At 38.6% G+C, this 23,020-nt stretch overlaps 1 protein-coding gene across 1 annotated transcript in view; it reads left to right on the top strand.

Moving 5' to 3' along the window:
* COMMD10 (COMM domain containing 10) overlaps positions 1–22,687 on the top strand; it is a 202,034-nt gene extending 179,347 nt beyond the window's left edge. The window contains exons 6-7 of the mRNA XM_044263267.1: positions 20,736–20,795; positions 21,527–22,687. Of these exons, the coding sequence (XP_044119202.1) occupies positions 20,736–20,795; positions 21,527–21,565 (99 nt within the window). The 3' untranslated portion in view covers positions 21,566–22,687. The remainder of the gene's footprint in view (positions 1–20,735; positions 20,796–21,526) is intronic.
* The last annotated feature ends 333 nt before the right edge of the window (positions 22,688–23,020 follow it).

The following is a 23,020-nucleotide window of genomic DNA, read 5'->3' on the forward strand; positions in this document are numbered from 1 at the left end:
AAATTATGAGCTAATGGGGCATTTGGGTGACTCAGTTGGTTAAGCATCTGACTCTTGTTTCCACTTAGGTTGTGATATCAGGGTCACGAGAGCAAACCCCACATTGGGCCCATGTCAGACTCTATCCTCAAGCAGGGAATGTGTTGGAGATTCTCTCCCTCTCCCTCTGCTTCTCCCCCCAGCTTGGGCTCACTCATGTGTGCACTCTCTCTCTCTTTCTGTCAAATAAATAAATAAATTCTTTAAAAAAAATTGTTAGTGTTAAATTCCCCAATGTTATATTCCCCCAGATTAAAAATAAAACCCATTTCCACCCTTTCCTCAAATACCATAATCCTGAGTGAACTATCTGCAAGTTTATCCATGTTGAGTTCATTGTAGTATGTGCCAGACACAGTAGTATACACCATTTATATATATATATATATATTAGGTATAGTAGCTACATTTGTCCATACCAGTACATCACTTTCAAAAACACTATTTTTACTGACTATGTAATGTTCCATTGAATGGTGATGAATTTCTTTGACATTAATCCTCTTTGAACTTTTTTATTTCTTAGACTGGATTTCTTGGAAGAGTATTATTACTGAGTCAAAAAAGCATGAACTTTTTTGAAAAACTAGTATGTACAAGCAGATACTATATTTTAAATGTGAAATATAACCCTTATTCACGAGCTCCATATACACTCAGGATTAGGGAAAAGTGCCAACTTGTTAGAACCATTTCATTTTTGGAATATGCACTGTTAATTTCATGATTCTGAGAGGATTGTGCAACTTGTAATCAGGTAATTAGGTTAGCAGGGAACTAATGTGGATGGAAAAATGAGCTCAGTCTTCATCTGTCACCATTACACGTTAAAAATTTGTAATGGAACAACGTGATTACAAGATAACAATTTCTTCTAGACAATTACTGCATAAAATTAATCTCATAATCAGATTAGTTATTGTCCCTGCCTGTCTTTAGGACTTTGGGTCCATTAAGTGTTGAGAGTAGAATGGGGTGGGGGTGTCTTATGATTGTATGATTGCAGGTTTACAAACAGTGCGTTCTCAGGTATCCTTTACGTGATGAATTCAGTGCCCTTCAGAGCAGGAAGCAAATGCTGAATTTACCCATTTTTGTTTCCCAGAAACAGAGCCTCCAATTAGCCAATAAGAAGTATAAATTGTAACTAAATTGTGAAATTAATACTCATTTAGGTACAATTGTTAATCCTCTTTCCCTTGAAGACTAACATGACAACACCAGAAAGAAGAAAATTAAACCAACATATGTTTTTAATTACCTTTTTCTTAACATTGTGAATTGCATGAGGTTATTTAATTTAGGATGCAAAATCCATGGTAGCTGTGGAAAGTCCACACACATCATCCAAATTTCTGTCTCTGAATACAATAAAGTGATTTTACAAATAAGACATAAACCCCAGTTTGGGCATTGAGCTCATAGTCTTTAAAACCATGCACAGGGAACAGGAATTCTATTTAGTTTACCCGAATCCCTCAGCTGGGATACTAACATATACTTTGAGAAGTAAAGTCATGCAGCCATTCAAAATCTGTAATGATAATGCTTCAGTAATCAGATAAGTACTTAAAATGAGAATAAAGAGTAATTTCCAGAAAAAGATAGCGTCACCTATAATATTTATTACAGAAAAACCGCTCCATTTTGTAGCCGTCAATGCTCTTAACATAATTTCTCACTACGTTGAAGGAGCTTCTTGTAATCATATTCAAAACCTCTTATCTTGCTGATTATATTCAGCAACCATAGCTAAATATTTCAGTAGCAGAGCTGAAAATCATAATGACATATCAGCATACACATAATAAATTACAGCTAATGAATACTGTAGGAAGTGCACGTTGATTGGCTCCAAGTTTGCGATCTGCTCATGCACAGCACGCTGTAATTTTTAAGAGGACAGAAAGTACAGTGACGGTATGCCTGCCAAACATACCGTTTTGTCTCTGAAAGAACAAAGTAATATTTTAGCCAGAATGAAAAGGGCACATACAGATAACGGGTTAAATGTCCTAGCAGCTGAAGTAGATACCTCTGATGGAGCATTTTGTGACACTGTGTCATGCACAGTTTGACAATTTTTATATTGAGTAAAGGTTTCTGGTCAAAGATGGTTTGTTGTTCTCGTGACGGTGTAAACTCGTGTTTTTAGCTAAATATGTGCAAAACCTCAAATTCTGATTTCACCAGCTTAGACAGGGACATTCAAGTGTGAAAAGCTAATTTTCAAGCTAAGTAGGAAACCTATAGATAAATAACTGTACTTTGTAATCCGCATATATACTGAATAAACAAGACTTATGAGACCCCCCCCCATTAGTGGGGCAAATACTATATAGTATGATTGGAAAATACTGTTACTATTTAGACAAAATCCAATTACTCTGATACTCTCTATCATTACTCTCACTAAAAGAAAAAGGCATATTTAAATTTAGCACCCATCTTCTCTCTCTTTTTTTTTTTTAAGATTTTATTTATTTATTTGACAGACAAGATCACAAGTAGGCAGAGCAGCAGGCAGAGAGAGAGGAGGAAGAAGGCTTCCTGCTGAGCAGAGAACCCGATGTGGAGCTCGATCCCAAGACCCTGGGATCATGACCTGAGGCGAAGTCAGAGGCTTAGCCCACTGAGCCACCCAGGTACCCCACAACCAGCTTAACACTGAGCTTAGTTAAGGGCCATGTTGGGGGCTCAGTCCATTGAGCATCCAGCTCTTGGTTTCAGCTCAGGTCATGATCTCAGGGTCATAAGATCAAGCCCTATGTCAGGGTCCACCCTGGGCATGCAGCCTGCTTGAGATTCTCTCTCTCCCTCTCCTGCCCCACCCACCCCTGCTCACATGCAGGAGCTGTCTGTCTCTCAAAAATAAATTTATTTATTTATTTATTTATTTATTTATTTTAAAAATTGAGCTCAATAAACATGTATGTCAGTAAGTACTATGATCAGTACTGTACTTGGCTATTGGTCTACCTAAAGAAGGCAGAGCCCCCGGCCCTTGAAGAGCCTACCATCTATTATACAAAGATGGGTCATTCCATCCCATGTAGTAGGGAAAGGCAGTGATTAAGATATGCATGGGGGGCTGTTACATCAACTGAGTTGAGAATTAAGGGGTCTAGCCAAATGCACATACACACGCGAAGGCATGGGTAGAGCCATTGGGAGCGCTGCTAAGACAACACAGAACAGCTTGAACAAAGACCCAAAGGACAGTGTGCAGTGCTTGCTGGTACTGCTGGTGCATACGGTGCATTGAGAGGACAGGAGGCTAGAATTCAAGGCTACAGGAGGAGTCAGGGGCCAGATTTTCAAAAGTCTTGAATGCTCTGCTAATAAGCATGACATTTGGTTTTGCTTTGTATATGCTGCCTACATTCTTAAATAGACAAGCATTTTGTCTATTTTTCAAAGACTTAAAAAAGAAAATCTATAATTTGGAGGAAAATGCCTTTTGTGGCTTATACATCTCTTTGTTGCCATTGTCCTTTTGTATCTTTTGTCACACCTTGTATCAGCTCAGGTTTCCAGTTTGCCTTCTCCCCTCCTCCAGCAGAAGGGCGCTCCATGCCCAGGAGATGTTGGGACCTACTGGACCAGGCAGTTATTTTCAGGAAGAGCCTTTGGAATCACTGGGTTTGGTGGAGCGATCGAAATAAGCTTCATGGGGCGCCTGAGTGGCTCAGTGGGTTAAGCCGCTGCCTTCGGCTCAGGTCATGATCTCAGGGTCCTGGGATCGAGCCCCACATCAGGCTCTCTGCTGAGCAGAGAGCCTGCTTCCTCCTCTCTCTCTGCTTGCCTCTCTGCCTACTTGTGATCTCTCTCTCTGTCAAATAAATAAATAAAATATTTGAAAAAAAGAAAAGAAGAAGGAAAAAAAAAAGAAAGAAGCTTCATGGTCAGGTGCAAGTGATTGTCTCTGTCTCTGTGATGCACTGTATTCATTGGGCTGACATATTTTTGTTTGTTTGGAATTAGAATTTTAAACATGGCAATGTTTACTTTTGTGAAATACTCCTAGTGGTTCTTTTTTTTTTTTTTAATTAAAACAGATTAGCTTTTTTTTTTTTTGTAAAATTTTGAGGTTTGAAGACTTTAACTTCACATTATTTCTCCATTACTTAAGACATGTTCGTGTCTCATCAGCCTTATTCCTCAAAATATTTACCCTCAGCATCGCTTTTATGTATTTCTGTGTAGACTCAGAGAGGGGATGTAAATGTGCAAGTTCATGGAGAGAACTTTTTCTATAAATCAGCTTGATCTGCAGGTGAAAGCATTGTTTTATCTTGAGAGCTCATAGTAACACTGACGTGGAAAGAACAATGATTTGTCTCCCCGTTATACACTTCCTGTTGGTTCATCTCTCAGGGACCAGCTGCCTCATCTTTTGAATAAAAGGGTTGAACTAAAAAAAAAAAAAAAAAAAAAAAGGGTTGAACTACATTATTGCCAAAGCTCTTTCTTACTGACATTTTGTGGTTCTCTTCACGACCTCACTTCACCAGTGTAGTTTGCTTGCATAGGTTTGCCTTTCCACATCTTCGAGCCCTTGAATTGAAAAGGACCTTGGGAGGTCATGTAGTCAAGCTGCTCCAGAGAAAAGTGGAAATCTGCTTCCCCTCTACCTACGATGCTTGTGCTCGCATCTTCCCAAGCTGGCATCATATGAATCAGAGCTGGTTGTAACATCTGTCACCCCTTTGGTTGCCAGGATTGATTCCACTGATCTGACAGATGGGCAGCGGATCCCTTCCTCCCTTTTCTCCCATGTACCTTCTTCCTGTCGTTGGGAGTGTAGCTGTAAAGGGCAACCAGCCTACCTAGAGAAGGACCTTTCTTTGGTCAAGGGTATACACCTCCCTGTTTGTCATTGTATTGGCAGTCTGTAATGTTTCTTGACTGATGAGATTTTATGGGTGACAAAAATGGCTAATGCTTGTATGTAACAGTAGAATTTCATGGGGCTTTTTTTTTTTCCAGTCTGTGGTGAGAGCTTAAATTTCATCCCTAGTTTTTTTGTTTTTTGTTTTTTGGGGGTTTTTTGAGCAATAATAATAAATAGAGATACTGGACTGTATTTACAATTACCTTTTCCTGCATATACTTAGAGGGAACATAATCTGTAGGTGTATTTATTAAATAAACGGTGCCTAATGATTTTTGTATTATAAGCCCATTCAGCATTCAGTAGAGCTTGAAATATTATTTACATACTATCTTTGCCCTTCGTTTCTGTAATTGAAAAGGAGAAAACTTCCTCTTTGAGTATCTAGCAAAGCATTTTTAGATTCAATCAGAACATGAGATTGGTCATTTTCTTTTACTGGAATCCTTCCCTCCTGATTTCCTAGTTGAAAAGCTAATTGTATCATTTCTAATTCCAATAGCCAACTAAGCAATGTAAATTTGGTTTAACTCTTAGCTAGTTGATATTTGTGTTATTTAGAGGCTGTTTTTACTTGGGTGATCTGTGCAGGGGCTAATGCATTTCTCTCTTGGAAAATGTGTATGTATTCCCAATTCCCAACTAATGGGAAAGCAGAGGATATTTTTACTGTCAGCTTTCATCAAGTTAGACCTCTCTGAAGGCCTTACTGGCTTTTATCTCCATGGGAATTTTGCTAATACCCATCCAGGTGCTTGTAGACGAGACTACAAATTAAAAATGAAAAGGAATGGCAGAACAAATACATCTTTCTTATCTTTTAAGAAGTTGGTAGAATTTTAATCTCGTACTCTCATTTTCACTTTGCAGTGTGTTCAGAAAGGATGCAGAAAGTCTAAGTTGGGTTTTAGTGTAGGAGACCAGCTTAGGCAATGTAAGTAATGAATTTCCTAAATGGGTTCTTGGTTGTAATCTTATATGTAGAAGGCAGAAGAAAGAGAGTAAATCTTCTAGTCTGTATATGTTTACCTAATAATATTAGTGACTTTAATGTGTTTTACTGGAAAATGGAAGATTGAAGACATATTTGAAAATAAGCTGCCTAGTTTTATTGCCTGTATACTAACTCACTAAATTATTTTGATCCACGTAATAAATGCCCACCCTACATTTCCAAGTACCATACAGCTGTCAGTGCTCTTAACTTCATTTCTCTGAACGTAATTTGTGAACCTGGTGGTACTTGTCATTTAGAGAACACCCACCTACCCTAGATCCTGGAGTTTCATGGGGTTCAGCCCCAGGCTTCCCTCTCTTCTCATACTGTGTTCTTTTCCTGGGCAATCCTATCCACTCTGCAGTTTTGTTTTGTTTTGTTTTGTTTAAGATTGTTTAGAGAGAGAGCATAAGTGGGGGGAGGGACAAAGGGAGAGAATTCTCAAGCAGACTCCCTGCTGAGCATGGAGCCCCACATAGGGCTCAATCCCAGGACCCCAGATCCTGAGCTGAGCCCCAATCAAGCTGGCTGCTTAATCAACTACGCCACCCAGGCAGCCCAAGAGAGAATCTTAAGTAGCTCTGCGCTCGAGATTTATTTATTTAAGAGATAATTTTGTATTTAAGTTACTTAATAAATAAATATTTACTTATTTTAGGGAAGGAGCATGAGCAGGGGAAGGGGCAGAGGGAGAGAATCCTCCAACTCCCCACTGAGTGCAGAGCCCAACAGGGCACTCGGTCCCACAACCCTGAGGTCATGACCTGAGCTGAAATCAAGAGCCAGAAGCTTAACTGACTGAGTCACCCAGGTGCCCCACTCTTGCTGTTTTAAATATTAATATATCATAACAAAATATCAAGTATGTTTTTCTTGTTTGGCTTTTTAGACACTTACTTTCAGAAATCTCACATAATCGAGCTCCTTGTGTCTGAAACTGCCCCCTTGGGTTTGCTCCTTTTTCAGATCTTCTCTAGCATTTCCTTACCTCTGCTTCCTCCATCCAGTTTCTTTTGCCAGAGAGCTGAGAGTCATTCTGACTCCTTCTATTCCTGCACACACACCCTCACTCCAATCTGTCACCAAGTGCTATCTCTAACCACCTCTAAATCATATCTTCTATCTTTCTACTTTATCACTATTGCCATCACATTAGGTCAAATCAGTGTCTGGCCCGGACTAATGCATCCAGTTTGGCCAACTCGATTTACAAATAAAAGCCAAGGGCAATTGTTAATATGCAGATGTAATTATATCATTCTTATACTTAAAACTCTCCAGTGGCTTTCCATAGATCTTAGAAAAAAGCTCTTCTCTTCTGCCCATCCCGAAAGATGGGGCCTATCGAGTTTTCTAGGGCTGCCCTAACAGAGCACATCAGACCGGGTCATTTGTAACAGAAAATTACTTACTCATAGTCTGGAGGTTTGTAGTTTGAGATCAAGATGTCAACAGGATTGGTTTCTTCTAAGACCCCTTCTTGGCTTATGGATGGCCATATTTTCCCAGTGTCTTCACATGGTCTTCCTTCTGGGTGCTAAGCTCCTCTTTTTACAAGGAAACCTGTCATGTTGGACTTGGACCCATCTATGACTCTTTTGCCTTAATTACCTCTTTAAGACCTTAATGCTATATACAGTTACATTTTGACATACCAGGGGTTAGGATTTCAAAGTGAATTTTGGGGAGACACAACTCAGCCCACAACAGGGCCTAAACTAATGGTTGAGGGAGGAGTAAACGTGTAAAATGCACAACTCTGAGTAACATTTCCATGTTCCTTACGGTTTTGCATCTTTTCGTCAAAATCTTAACTGCTGTTAGGTCTACGTATTGCCTTACATAGCTGTTGAGAAGATACTAGAAACACTGTTTTATAGGTATCTGTTTCAGTCGCTGTCATCATTTCCTTTGGGTATATATTCAGGAGCGGAATTGCTAGGTCATACGGTAATTCTTTATTTAACTTTTTTAGGAATTTCATGCTATTTTCCACAGCCACTGCACCATTTTACATTCCTGCTAGCAATGTATATGGATCCAATTTCAAAATATCCTCACCAGCACTTGGGTTTTCTCGTCCTTACCCCCACAATTACATTCTTCTTACTAAGTATGAAGAGTTATCTCATTGCAGTCTTGATTTGTATTTCCCTAATGACTGATGTTGATTTTCTTTTCATGTGCTTACCTAACCATTTGTGTATCTTCTTCGTTCTGTTCTTTGCCTTTTTTTTTTTTAAATTGGCCTTGTCTTTTTGTTGTTGAATTATAGGAGTTCTTTATATCTTCGGGTTTTATATGCTTATTAGGTAATGATTTGCAAGTATTTTCTTCCATCCTATGGGTTGTCTTTTTCCTCTCTCACTTCTTTTAAATTTTAACTGAGATATCACCATCTCCGTGAGATCTTTCCTGGCCACTTACCCCTGAATCTCCACTTACCCACCTCCAGACAAACATCCCCTTTCCCTGCTTTATTATTTCTTCCTAACACCAAATACCAACAGACATTTCCACACGTATTATGTGGGTTGTTATTGTTGGTGGTGTTATTGTTACAAATCTTGTTTGTTGTCGCTCTTATTAACTAGAGGGAGGGGCATTTTTGTCTCCGTCTCTCCTTAAGTGTATATAGACTACTGTCTAGACCAAGACTTGTAGGTATTTAATCTATATGTATTGAATAAAAATGAAAGAATGAATTTAACACCTAGCAGTGCCATCTTCTTTTTTTTTTTTTTTAAGATTTTATTTATTTATTTGACAGAGCTCACAAGTGGGCAGAGAGGCAGGCAGAGAGGGGGAGGAAGCAGGCTCCCTGCTGAGCAGAGAGCCCAATGCAGGACTTGATCTCAGGACCCTGAGGTCATGACCTGAGCCGAAGGCAGAGGCTTTAACCCACTGAGCCACCCAGGCACCCCACCTTTTTTTTTTTTTTTTTTTAAATTGGGGAAATATGACACACACACACAGAAAGAGCACAGTGACTTATAAAAGAGCAACTTTGACCCCTCATGATCAAGATACATATACACTATTGTCATTAGGTCAGAACCCTCCCTCATGTTTCCTCCCAATTACTTCCTCCTCTGTCCTGTCACCCAGAGGTAATCACTATTCTAATACTTCTGGTAATAACTTTGTTACTTTATTACCTTATAGTTGTTCTACATAAGCATTTGTCTCTAAAAGCTTTTATTTTTTTTAAGATTTTATTTATTTATTTGACAGATCACAGGTAGGCAGAGAGGCAGTCAGAGAGAGGAGGAAGCAGGCTCCCTGCTGAGCAGAGGGCCCGATGTGGGGCTTGATCCCAAGACCCTGGGATCATGACCTGAGCCGAAGGCAGAGGCTTTAACCCACTGAGCCACCCAGGCGCCCCTCTAAAACCTTTTTAAAACTGTTTTTTTTTTTTTTAAAGATTTTATTTATTTATCTGTCAGAGAGAGAGGGAGAGAGAGTGAGCATAGGCAGACAGAGAGGCAGGCAGAGGCAGAGGGAGAAGCAGGCTCCCTGCCGAGCAAGGAGCCCGATGTGGGACTCGATCCCAGGACGCCGGGATCATGACCTGAGCCGAAGGCAGCTGCCCAACCAACTGAGCCACCCAGGCGTCCCTAAAACTGTTGTTTTTTAAATCCCGATATAAATGAACCCAATCAATATGTGTCTTCTGTGCCTTTCTCTGACATTTAGATATTTGGGAGTCATGCATGATGTCATATTTAGCTATAGCTTATTTTCATGTCTGTATAACCATCCATTGTATTGCCATACTATAATTTATGTATTCTTCCACTGAAAGAATGGTTACTTCTATTTTTTGGTTTTTTTGAGTATTGATGTTCTCAATATTCTTGTCTCCTGGTGTCCAAATGTGTATATTTCATTTGAACATGATACTAATACTTAGGAGTGAATTTGGGGTCAAAGGGCATTCATGTATTCAGCTTTAGTAAATAATACCAGATGAGTTTTCAGAGTAGTTACACAGGTTTTCATGCCTTGCAGCAGTATGGTTGCTAATATATTTTCAATTCATTTTGGCTGTCGGATATCTTTTGTAAAATGACTGTTCAAGTCTCTTGTCTTCTTTATTTATTTTTTTTCCTTTTTCTTTTTCTAAATCAGAGCAAGGCTGTCATGCAAGAGTGCTCCTGATCAACCTGGAGTACCCCCTGTCTCCTGGGGAAACTGCTAGGAAATCCACCAAGAGGAGGGCTGTCCATAATTTTTAGGTTCTTTCTCACTTGTATTCCACCAGAGGCAGGCTTGGAGATCAACATATTAGCTGGATCCCCTCTTCACAGTCCCATCTAACATCATGTGAGTCTCCTAATAGTTTGCTCCTTCACACCAGCCAAACACCACCACTCATGTGGCTTTCTTTTTGTCTTTTCATGAAGTGTAATTGACACAACATGGTATTAGTTTTAGGTGTACAATGCAATGACGGTGTATATGTTCTTATCCCTTTTTCATCTCAGTTTTGCTCTTTTTTATTGATTTGTGGGCATTTTTGTGTATTCTGGCTATGAGTCTCTAGCTTTCCTTTTAGTCTTTTGATAATGTGACTTGATGAGTGGAAGTTCTAGATTTTAATATACTCTCACTTATCAGTCATTTTCTTTATAGTTAATTTACTAGCAGCTTCCTTGCCAACTAAAGATTATATGGTTAGCGTATTTTCTTGTCATTTTAAGGGAGTCTTTATATACTCCAGGGTTATGGAGAAACTCAAGTATATTTTCTTTTAGCTTTTTCATTTTATCTTATCCACTTAGAATTACAGTCCATCTGGAAGGAGATGAATAAAAACTGGCAGGAAAGTGTGGGATATTTGGGAGATAATGAGTACAACAGTTTGGTTGGAGTACAGAGAGGTTTGGGTGTTTTGTTTTTGTTTTTGTTTTTTGGTGGGAAGAGTCTTATGGGAAATAAAACTTTTTAAGTTAGAATAGGGAAGATTGTGTCAAACTAAGAAAAATATTATTCTGGTCTGTTCTCACATGAGCAGGTAACACTTATAGTAGCGTCCAAAGCACGTTGGGGTATGAGCACTTTTGTCTCCAAAAAGGGGGCATGCAGTAGTGTGGATGACTCAGGACACATGACCCACACTCCTCACCCCCAGCCACACAATAACAACAAAGCAAAATAACACCAGTCTTCATTTACTTGGAAGAGAGTGTATTATAGTATCTTGACATGGTTGGGTGTTGTTAAATTACTTCCTTTTTTCTCTAGTAACATTTACCTACTGAAAGCTATCCGTACTTTACACATACAGTTCTGGATAGCCCTTAATTTCCTGCTCTGACCCTTCTAGTTCATTGTCCATTGTTACATGGTTGTTTTCCTTAGGTGGTTTTCTTACCACAGTGTGCCTCCATGTGCTCATCTGTTAAAGACAAATATTTTACGGCATGCCTACCTCCTTGGACTGTTTTAAAATTAATCTGAGGTTTTGTAGGTGATACCTGTGTCAGGTAATATAAGTGATTACCAATGGCAGGACTTCCAGAATACATATAATCATATGAGCCTATTCTTTATTTTTTACTTTTCTAATTGAGTAATTCTTTCTTTCTTTCTTTCTTTTTTAATTGAAATTTTAGTTAACATACAGTACAATATTGGTTTCTGGAGTAGAATTCAGTGACTCATCACTTAACATGTAACACCCAGGGATCATCAGAACAAGTACCCTCCTTACTACCCATCTGCCGTCTAGCCCATCCCCCACCCAGCTCCCTCCATCTCCCCTCAGTTTGTTTTCTATCGTCATGAGTCTCTTACGGCTTGTTACCCTCTCTCTTTTTCTTTTCCCCCTTCACATATAGTTCACCTGTCTTCTTTCTTCAGTTTCGCATATGAGTGAAATCATGCGGTATTTGTCTTTCTCTGACTGATGTGTTTTGCTCAGGATAATACCCTCTAGCTTCATCTGTTAGGTCCCCCAATAATGGGTCCGTGATTAAAGGAGCGAGACTGATAAAAAGCGAAGGTCAAGCAAAGCTTTATTTCACGCCAAGCATCAAGAATCAGATTGACCAGCCAGAGCCGCGCCTCTTACAGAGAGGGCGACCTTTCTCTGCTTCACAGACTAGCTTTTAAGGGCAAAGGCCATGTGGTTGGGCCTGGCCATGCACAGGTGGCCAATGAGATTGTAACACATAGAGAAAGCTGCACAGTCATGTTAGGTCATACGTAAGTGACCAATTGAATTATAATTTACCCTAGTAGATATTTGAACCAGCCTATCACCTTCATCAGAATTAGTGCCCAAAAGGCTCCCAAAGGGCAGGGCCCATACTCCGTGGTAACTAGGGAGACATTATGCGGCCCCCCCCATCTGATCGGATGTCTCCACCTGGCCTTACCCACTCTTGTATTTGGGCTTTGTTACCTGTTACCTTTGGTTTCCTGGACTTGTTTTTGAGTAAGTCCCTTGGGGAAAGCGGGGCAGGGACAGTTCCTACATTTATAGGAAGAAGGAATGATATAAACACAAATAACCTTACAGTTTTTGTGAGACCTGTGTGATCCACATCTGAAAGAGTTTTCCTAGGAGTTATCCATTACGGCTAAAGCCCTAGGGTGAATTTTCTTTTTCTTTCCTTTTTCTTAAAGTATATGTGGTGTGCAGTATTATACTACAGGTAACCCTTGGACAGTCTGGGTTTGAACCAGGCAGGTCCACTTATACATGGATTTTTTTTTCCATTAATACAGTATAGCACTGTAAATGCATTTTCTCTTCCTTATGGTTTTCTTAATGATATTTTCTTTTTTGTAGCTTAGTTTATGATAAGTATAAACAGTATATAAAGTAAAAACAGTATCTAATTCATGTAACTTACAGAATATGTATTAATCAACTTACAGAATATGTATTAATCAATTGATCAATATGTATTAATCAACAGAATATGTATTAATTATGTTATCTGTAAGGCTTCTGGTCAACAGTGGGCTATTAGTAGTTAAGTTTGGTCAGAGTTAAATGTTACATGTGGATTTTCAATTATATGGGGGGCCAGCTCCCCTAAGTCCCATGTTGTTCGAGGGTCAACTTTAGCTTCAGATGTACAAGTGCATTTATGTGCATTACAAGGTGATCACCATGATAAACTAGCTACCAACTGTGACCATATATAATTATTAAATATTATTAACTATATTCCCTGTGCTGTACATAGTATTCCTATTTCTTACTTATTTTATAAATGGAAGTTTGTACCTTTTAATCCTTTTTCCCTGTTTCACTTGTCCCCCCACCCCTTTCCCCTCTGGCCACCACCAGATTGTTCCCTGTTACCTATGAGTCTGTTTCTGCTTTGTTTTGTTGGTTCATTTGTTTTCTGTATTCCCCTTCTAAGTGAAAATATACAGTACTTGTCTTTCTCTGTTTGACTTACTTGACTTAGCATTATACCCTCTACATATACCATGCTGTCACGAATAGTAAGGTTTCATTCTCTTTTATGATTAATATTCCATTATATTTATATATACCATATCTTCTCTATCCATTCATCCATTGATGGACATTTAGGTTGCTTCCATATCTTGGCTATTACAGATAATGCTGCAGTGAACATAGGTGCGCATGTATCTCTTCAGGTTGGTGATTTGTTGGTTGTTTTTTGTTTTTTTTTTGTTTTCATAAACACCCAAAGATCGAATTGCTGAAACATATGGTAGTCCTATTTTAATTTTTTGAAGAACCTTCCTACTGTTTTCCATAGTGGCTGCACCAATTTACATTTCCACCAACAGCGCAGGGGAGTTCCCTTTTCTCCCCATTCTTGCCAGCACATGTTATTTCTTGTCCTTTTGTTAACAGCCATTCTGACAAGTCGTGAGATGATACCTCACTGTGGTTTGGTTTTGCATTTTCCTGATGATGAGTGATGTTGGGCACCTTTTCATATGTCTGTCTGTTGGCCATCTGTAAGTCTCTGGAGAAATGTCTGTTCCGTTCCTCTGCTTGTTTCCTATTCATGTTGTTTGGGATTTTTTCCTATTGAGTTGTGTGAAATTTTTTATATATCTTGGTAATTAACCCACTATCAGTTATATCATTTACAAATATCTTCTTTCCTTTAGTAATTTGCTTTTTTCTTTTGTTGATGGCTTCCTTTACCATACAAAAGCTTTTTAATTTGATGTAGTCTCATTTGTTTACTTCTGCTTTTATTGCCCTTTCCTGGGGAGACAGATCCAAAACAGTCTTGTTCAGACTGACATCAAAGAGCCTGTGTTTTCTTCCAGTAGTTTCAGGGTTTCTGGTCTTAAACTTAAGTCTTTAGTTGGTTTTGAGTGTATGTTTGTATACAGTGAAAGAAAGTGGTCCAGTTTTATTCTTTCACCTGTAGCTGTCCAGCTACATTTATTGAAGAAACTTTTCCCCATGGTATGTGTAAGGGCCTATTTAGCCAGAGCAGCTCCATCCTGACCCTGCCGCACCACCCCCACCCCCACCCCCCCATGCCCCACCCCCCCTTACCCCCACCCAGCACAGGGAACTTACTTAAGAACAAGTCCCAGAAACCAGTCCCAGGTAACAAAGCCCAAGTACAAGGGTGGGTCAGGCCTGGTGGAAGTATTCAATCAGTGGGGGCACATACTGTCTCCCTAGCTACCAAGGAGTATGAGCACCGCCCTTTGGGTGCCTATTCTGACCAAGGTGATAAGCTAGTTCAAGTATCTACTAGGGTAAATTGTAATTCAATTGGTCACTTACGTGTGACCTAGCAGCACTGTGCACTTTCTCTGTGTTACAATCTCATTGGCCACCTGTGCATGGCCAGGCCCACAACATGGCCTTTGCCCTTAAAAGCTAGTTTGTAAGACAGAGAGAGGTTGCCTCTTTGCAAGAGACGGCCCTGGACAGTCAGTTTGATTCTCGATGCTTAGTGCGAAATAAAGCCTCGCTTGACCTTCGCTTTGTATCAGTCTCACTCTTTTGACCATGGACCCAACTGTATGTTCTTGCCTCCTTTTTTTGAAGATGGATTGACTGTATAAGCATAGGTTTATTTCTGGTCTCTCTGTTCTATTCTGTTGATCTCTATTGCACACACACGCGCATGTGTGTGTGTATGTGTGTGTGTGTGTATGTACCAGTACTATACTGTTTTGATGACAGCAGCTTTGTATTACATCTTGATATCTGGGATTGTCATACCTCCAGTTTTGTTATTCTTTTTAAGAGTCCTTTAAATTATTTTGACTGTATACAAACTTTAGGATTGTTTGTTCTATTTCTGTGAAAGATGCTATTGGTTTTCAATGGGGATTGCATTGAATCTGTAGACTGTTTTGGGTGATACTAACATTTTAACAATATTAGTTCTAGTGCTCGCTTCGGCAGCACATATACTAAAACAATATTAGTTCTAATCCTTGAGCACAGAATATCTTTCATTTGTTTGTTTCATCTCAGTTTCTTTCATCAATGTCTTGTAGTTTTTTGAGTAGAGGTCTTTTACCTCCTTGGTTAAATTTATTCCTACGTATTTTATTCTTTTTGATGGAACTGTGAGTAATATTGTTTTTTAAATTTCTCTTTCTGATAATTTGTTGTAATTGCATAGAAGTGTCACAGATTTGTGTATTTTAATTTTGTATCCTTCAACTTTACGGAATTTTTTAGTTCTAATAGTTTTTTGGCGGAGTCTTTAAGGTTCTCTGTATCTAGTATCATGTCATCTGCACACTTTCACATCTTCCTTTCCAACTTGAGTGCCTTTTGTTTCTTTTTCTTGTGCAGTTACTATATCTAAGACTTACAGAACTCTGTTGAATAGAAAGTGGTGAGAGTGGCATCCTTGTCTTTGTACTGACCTTAGAGGAAAAGAAAGCTGTCAACCTTCCACCACCAAGTATCATGTTAGCTGTGGGTCTGTCTTAGGTACATTCCTTCTATATCCTCGCTGTCGAGAGTTTTTATCATAACCGTATATTGCATTTGATAAAATTCTGCATCTGTTGAGATGATCATATCATTTTTATCCTTTCTGTTAGTTTGATGTATCACATTGATGAATTTGTGGGTGTTGAACTGTCTTTGCATTTTTGGAATATGTTCTACCTGATTGTAGTGTATGATCAATCCTTTTAATTTGTGGTTGAGTTCAGTCTGCTCATATTTTGTTGAGGATTTTTGCATCAATCTTCCTTGAGGATATTCTCCTGCAGTTTTCTTTTTTTATGGTCACTTTGTCTGCTTTTGGTATCTGGGTAATTCTGACCTCATAGGATGAGTCTGGAAGCATTCCTTCTTCTTCAGTCTTTTGGGATAGTTTGAGAAGGATAGGTATTAACTCCAGTTGAAATCTTTTATGAATATACCTGTGAGGATGGTCTAAGATTTCTGTTTGTTGGGATGTTTTTTTTTTTTTATTACTGATTGAACTTCATTACTAGTCATCAGTGTGTTCAGATTTTCTGTATCTTCTGGACTCAGTCTTGAAAGATTGTGTGTTTATAGGAATTTATTCATTTCTTCTAGGTTATCCCATTTGTTGGCATGTAATTTTTTTTGTAATACTGCCTTATGATCCTTTGTATTTCTATGGTATTGGTTATAATTTCTCTTCTCCCATTTCTGATTTTATTTGGGCCCTCTCTTTTTTTTTTTTTTCCTTGATAGGTTTGGCTAAAGGTTTAGCACTTTTGTTTATATTTTCAAAGAAATAGCTCATTGATTTTTTTTTTGTTTCTGTTTCACTTATATCCACTCTTATCTTTATTATTTCCTTTCTTCTACTAACTTTGGTTTTACTTATTCTTTTTCTCATTCCTTTAGGTGTAAAGTTAGGTTGTCTGAGATTTTTTTTTTTTTAATTTCTTAAGGTGGCTCTGTAGTGCCATAAACTTGCCTCTTAGGTGTATTTTTGCTATATCCCATAGATTTTGAACTGTTGTGTTCCCATTTTTATTTGTCTCAAGGTATTTTTTTATTTATTCTTTTTCTGTTGACCCATTGTTTATTTATTAGCATACTGTTTAGCCTCCACATGTTTTCAGTTTTTCCAGCTTTCTTCTTGTGATTGGTTTTATTTTCATACCTGTAGGGTAGCAAACGATGCTTGATATGATGTCCATCTTCTTAAATTTATTAAGACTTGTTTTGTGACCTAACATGTAACCTTTCCTGCAGCATGTTCCATGTGCACTTGAGAAGAATATGTATTCTGCTCTTGGATGGAATGTTCTGTATATGTCTGTTAAGTCCATGTGGTCCTATGTGTCAGCTAAGGCCACTGTTTCCTCATTGATTTTCTGTCTGAATGATCTATCCATTGAAGTCAGTGGGGTGCTGAAACCCCTACTATTATTATATTACTCTCATTTTCTTCCTTTATGTCTGAATTTACTTTTTCTTCCTTCTTTATCAGATCTATGAAGTGTTAACCATGAGTTTTGGACAATAGCCAGTAGTATCCATTGATATTCCTTTAAACACACATGCAGTGAAAAGCCCTCCCGGAAATAATTTTTAGTACTTGCCTAGTCATTATATTCCCTTGGAAGAGAGTATAAATTCTCTGTTAGAATTACCTTAAAAAAAAAATTCTTTCAACTTAAAATGCAATTTGCCTTGTATAAAAATATTGCTTGTATCTGATTCCTGGAAGAATGGGGATGTAATATTCCCATAAACTTTTTCCCTAAACATTTGACTTTGTAAAAAGTGAAATACAGTACTACCTAAGATATATCTATATATACCTGTACATAAAAAAATACATACATGTATTACTTTCTTTCACCAAGTGATTAGAGGTGTGTAGTCCAAGTTGAAAATACTTTTGACATATGATTGACAAAATGACAGTGCATTTTGATTACTTGCAACTATCATTTTTTGTCACTAAGATATTTCTCTTCTTATTTAATATGACATAGTAGGCTACAGTTTATTGTCCAGACTTATCTTTTTGACTCTTTGGGAGGAAAAAAAAAAAAAAAAAACAAAAACAGGACCAAATAGTCAAGTCTCATCATCTATTGACAGTGATAGACAGCACATGGATAATTAAGCCCATCGTCAAATATAGCCTATAAAACTGTAGCCAGGATTTTTTGCATCTTCCTCCTGAAAGCTTGTTGTTAGAGTTGGGACTGATAGCTGAGATGTCACTGGTTTGAATATCAGTTTTATTTTCTCTTCTTCCCTTAACAAAGATACTAATGAACTATGAGTTGAGTCAGAGGCCCAGAGTGTTAGAGCTAGACAATCCAAGGCCAGGCACCCCTGAAATACTAATAATTGGACTCTTATTAAACTTAATGCACTTACATCCTTGTTGGGTCTAGACGGCCACTGATTTGTGTGCAGACATAAAACTGAAGAGAAGTTTTTCGAAAACAAGCCTCCTTAGTGAACTGAACCTTCCATACATTTTCTGAAGAGAAATGAAGCTAGAGAGTTGACCGTGGTTTGATAAAGCAGATTTGTGACTTTCTAGTTAAATTCTCAAAGAAGGCTCAGAGTGTGTTTTCCTCTTAAAAATGTCATGGTCCAAGGAAGGATTTTGATCACACCCATTCCTAATATTTATGGGACCTAAAGCAGGAGTAAAAATGGAGGCCTTGGGCCATATATCTAAATGTAAAGTCATAAATAAAGTTACCAAACTACTGAGTAAATGCAACCTATACTGCTTTCTTGATAATATACCTTAAGTAATGTCCTGGCAGGCGAGATTTGGATTTAGAATTCTTAGGCTCTCTGGGGTGTCATGTCAGAGCATGACAATGTGAGGACTTGGCCCTTAACCAGTCCCCCGTTCCTTTTTGTCCTACATATCTGTCTAAGTTCCATCATTACCCTCCTTAAACCACTGCTCTTGCCCACCCCTTGGGTAAATGTAGATTCTTAAATTCTAAGAATAATCTCTGTACACATGACATGGAACACTTAAAGCCATTTCTGTATTCTCCCATATTTTCACGGTCTTCCCTAAGTCACTGCGGGTTGAATGGGAAAAGATCATGATAATAGCTATCAGTGATTATACCTTCCAGACATTGGCTTTAGTTCTTTGCATATTTTATCTCGGGTATCAGCATTTTCCCTTCTTGGGGCTAAGTATTTCAGTAAAGCAAGACACTGAATTTATATACATAGCTCTGCCGTATAAACACACACACACACACACACACACACACACACACGCAGGTGCACATGGGCACGCATTATTTCAGCTGTTGATATTTTAGGAAGTATGTTTTCAAAGTCACCTTCCTTCCCTTTCCTCAGTGCCGCCCTTTAGAAAATACTAACTTGAAACAAAGCAAAATCCAGGATCCAAGAACCCAGCTTGGCTACGACCCCCGAGTGTTTGTACAGCAAATCAAGTTGTTCACAAACTGATTCAGTTCTTTATTCTCTCCCACCCACCCACCATTTGGATTGGTGAGAGAGTAATGAACTTGCCTTGCTTTTCCACAGGGTAAACTGAGGCCTGTCTTTGCCCTTTAACTGCTGGGAGGAAATATAGCACTGCTAGATAATGCTGATTTCAACCTTTGAAGGTTCAACGATGTGTGTCAGTTAGCCTGCTACTTTTTTCTCCTTCCTAAAGGAACAGGCTTTAAGGCAGATCTGCTTCTTGATTCATTTGAAAGCTTAACTACTTAGGTAGGTGTTACAAGAGCAAAGGAAGTGTGGAATTTAATCCTCTGTGCCTTGGCTTCTTGAAAAGGGAGGTGCCACATCTAAACACAGCCCCATTGACTCTCCTCAGTTAGCTGGAGATACTTTGTTTTGGAAATGTTGGCTTTGTAAGTAGAAATGGAAACCATTAAAACAGATAAAACAAAGAAAAAAGTAGCCATAGAAACAGAAGTAGAATTAAGAGAATGTTGGAAATGACCACAAGCAATGAAGTACATGAATTCATGTCTGTTTTCAACCTTTGTCCACTCTTCAGTTCATGGTGCCCGTTTGATGTCCTGTGAGCACAACAGTGTTGCCCATTCTTGGCATTCTCTCTCCTCATTAACTTGCACTTGCCAGAAGTACCTTGAATAAAACAGACACATTTGACCAATCTTCAGGAGCTACTTCGCGTGTTCCCTTAGTTTACAAGGTCATCCCAAAGCAGGTTGCAAGGGGCCAGACCCTCACTGCACGCTGCTGCGCCATCATGCAGACGTGCCCAGTGTCCCTCAGCACCCACAGCTCCCACGAAGGTTCCCCTGTCACATCTGAGGGAAAGAAGGAGCTTGGTTAAGTCTTCGCTTTGAAGCTGTCATGTTAATTGTGAAGTTTTGCTGAGTCTGTACCTTAAAAAAGGTAACCATCTCAGCATGTTAAGATCATAACTGCTAGATTAATGCTTGGAGGCAGCAGCTGTGCTGACGGGAGGCATTAATGGCTGGATGAGTTCAATCAGATAGGCCGCCTCCAGTGTCTTTGCGTAATGATATTTGCTAGATTCCAAATGGACTGCTGAGAAAGATGAAATACAATCTCATATATTATCTCTATCTTGAAAAAAAATAGAGAATGAAATTGTTCTCTTACTGGCTTCTATTTTATTAACCTTTGTGGAGGCAACTTAAAGAACAGATGTTCCTGTAGAGTTGAAACCTTTTGCTAAAGTGGAGTGTCATTAAGCGCGTCTGTGAGTTCTAGAACAGTGGGGTTGAGTGAAGCAGGTAAGTACTTTTTTTAAAACCACTCAGAAAATAATAGGGCATATTCTGGGGCTATCCAGAGAGAAAAAACTGGAGTGAACATTGTATACAAGTAAATTCATTCTTCTTTCTTCCTCTTCCATACAGAGCATGGAGAAAGTTCTTGTGGAATTCAGTCACAAGGAGTTGTTTGATTTCTATAACAAGGTCTGTATTTTTAAAATAATTTCTGCTATGTGGGGTTTTATATAATGTTGCCTTCTTTTTATGAATTCTTATTTTTAAATGACCTATTACAGAGCGAAGTTCTTTAAACATCCCTTGTAAACACCGTATGTTTCACGGCAGGAAGCATTGCCGAGACGAAGAGAATCTGACAAACTAAATCAGGAAGAAAGTGGAAATGGTTTTAATTAAAGCAATAGGATTGTTACTTTAAAGCAAAGCATTCAGTAATGAACTATGTGATACCTAGCCACACTGGCACTTTAGGTATATTTAACATTAAATATTTTAATTTCCGGGCCCAAAAGGAAAGGGAGGTGCCAGGCCTGTGAAGTTTTATCTTTGAGTGAATGTCCTTGTTTCTTTCCAAATCCTGACTTTGTGAGCCAGGAAGATGCACTCCCCCCTCAAGGCCCCCTTCAAAAGTCTTATGTAGTGAACATTTAAATTAAAGCAGCTGGGGGTATTTCAAAGAGTCAAATTTAGAAATCTTCCTTGACTCATTGGAAAACGTAGATCGCAGCCATGAATTCTAATATCTTCTTATGAACAGAAAACTTTCCTACGTGGTGAATCTGTTGCTTTGCGAATGGATGTAACATGCGTGGTCGCTGCTGCCGATCTGTCCCTCCCCTCGACAAGTTTCTGAGCAGCCCTTCATAGGCATTTCTCGCCTTTCAGCAACTTTTCTCTCGTTTCCTCTGTCTAAATAGCTGGAGACCATACAAGCGCAGCTGGATTCCCTCACATGATTGTTCCCGAAGACTGGCTTCTCCATCACACTCCTGCCACCTCATCATTCTGTCCCGAAGATGGGCTGCCAGGTTCTGTTTTCTGAAGGATTCGGTAGCTTTCCTCTTGTAAACAACAGGGCTTACCGCTTCTTAGAGTAATAACAGTCAAGGGAAATCATTGTCTCGAGAGCTTCTAATACCCATTCTCTCCTCCTGTGAGCCAACGGCAAACAGTTGTTAAGAATGCATTCGCTTGGAAGGAAACAGTAAATACCATATTGTTATTACCGTCTTGTTTTTGCTTTATTGCCTGACCTGCTCATTTTTTACATGTTAGATGACACCTTTATGTATCAAGGAAGGTCCACAGAGACAAGGGATACTGTGTACCTTAGAATATGAAACTCTAGTCATTACCTCATTAAAGCAAGGAAGTACAATCAGATACTTCGTTTTTCCTTGAATATAATGATGTTTTGCCTGGGAAATAACATAGGAACAAAATCTGAAATAGAGCTAGTGGTAGTGAACCAGTTAATTCCAGTGTGAGCTTCTATGTGCACTTCAATTTTTTGGTCTGAGTGTAATGATCTAATAATAGTCCAGGTTTCTGTGTGCTTTTCTTTGTACTGCAAATTAATAATGATTCACTTCATTGTAAGGGAGAGATTCTGATCATAAATAAAAATAATTGTCATGAGTGCTAAATAGTTATCCTTAAAATTCCAAAAACAGATACCTTCTATATTTTCTTTCTATAAATATGTTAATTAATTTAAGTCAATAAAATTTTTATGTTTTAGAATTCGGTGAACTGAAGTACACAGTATCTTATACTGTGATTGTATACAAACGTGAGTATGGTTGCCTATAAAAACATTACCAGTTGAATTTTTTATGAATGAAATATTTTTTCTTTGTTGTTTCCACAGAGACAGAGTAGGTGGGAGTGGGGAGATGGGAGGGGAGAAATTGAGGGAGTCGTAGACATTGATTTGAGTAAAACGTGACTTCATATGAAGGTATTTGATCTCAGAAATGTCCTATGGTTAACAGCCAGCCACTGAAATTAAATCACATTCCTTCTGTGAGATGATCTGCATTGATGGTCCCTCAAGTAAATGTTCACTGTATGGAATTTGTGCCTTTCTTTGTATGTGTGCTTTATGCCGTTGATGAGAACAGTTGGGAGTTCGGATGATTTCAGAAAGTAATATTATAGTTGCTGTCTGTAGTTGATTAATTTGAAAAGTTTCTTTAATGTCCATTGATACGCTATCTGGAAGACTTGTTTATAATACAGCGGCATTAATTTCCATATGCGGCTTATGGGAGCTGTCTTATTTTGTTACACTCTGTTCTGCCAGTTCCAGAGGGAGCTACCTGACTACTTAAACATTTTGGTAACTATTCCTTCAGACTTCTTATATACAAAAACACATACATCATCTCAAGTTAAATTTGTTAGACCCT

This window comes from Neovison vison, chromosome 1 (assembly GCF_020171115.1).
Source record: "Neovison vison isolate M4711 chromosome 1, ASM_NN_V1, whole genome shotgun sequence".
Taxonomy (NCBI): domain Eukaryota; kingdom Metazoa; phylum Chordata; class Mammalia; order Carnivora; family Mustelidae; genus Neogale; species Neogale vison.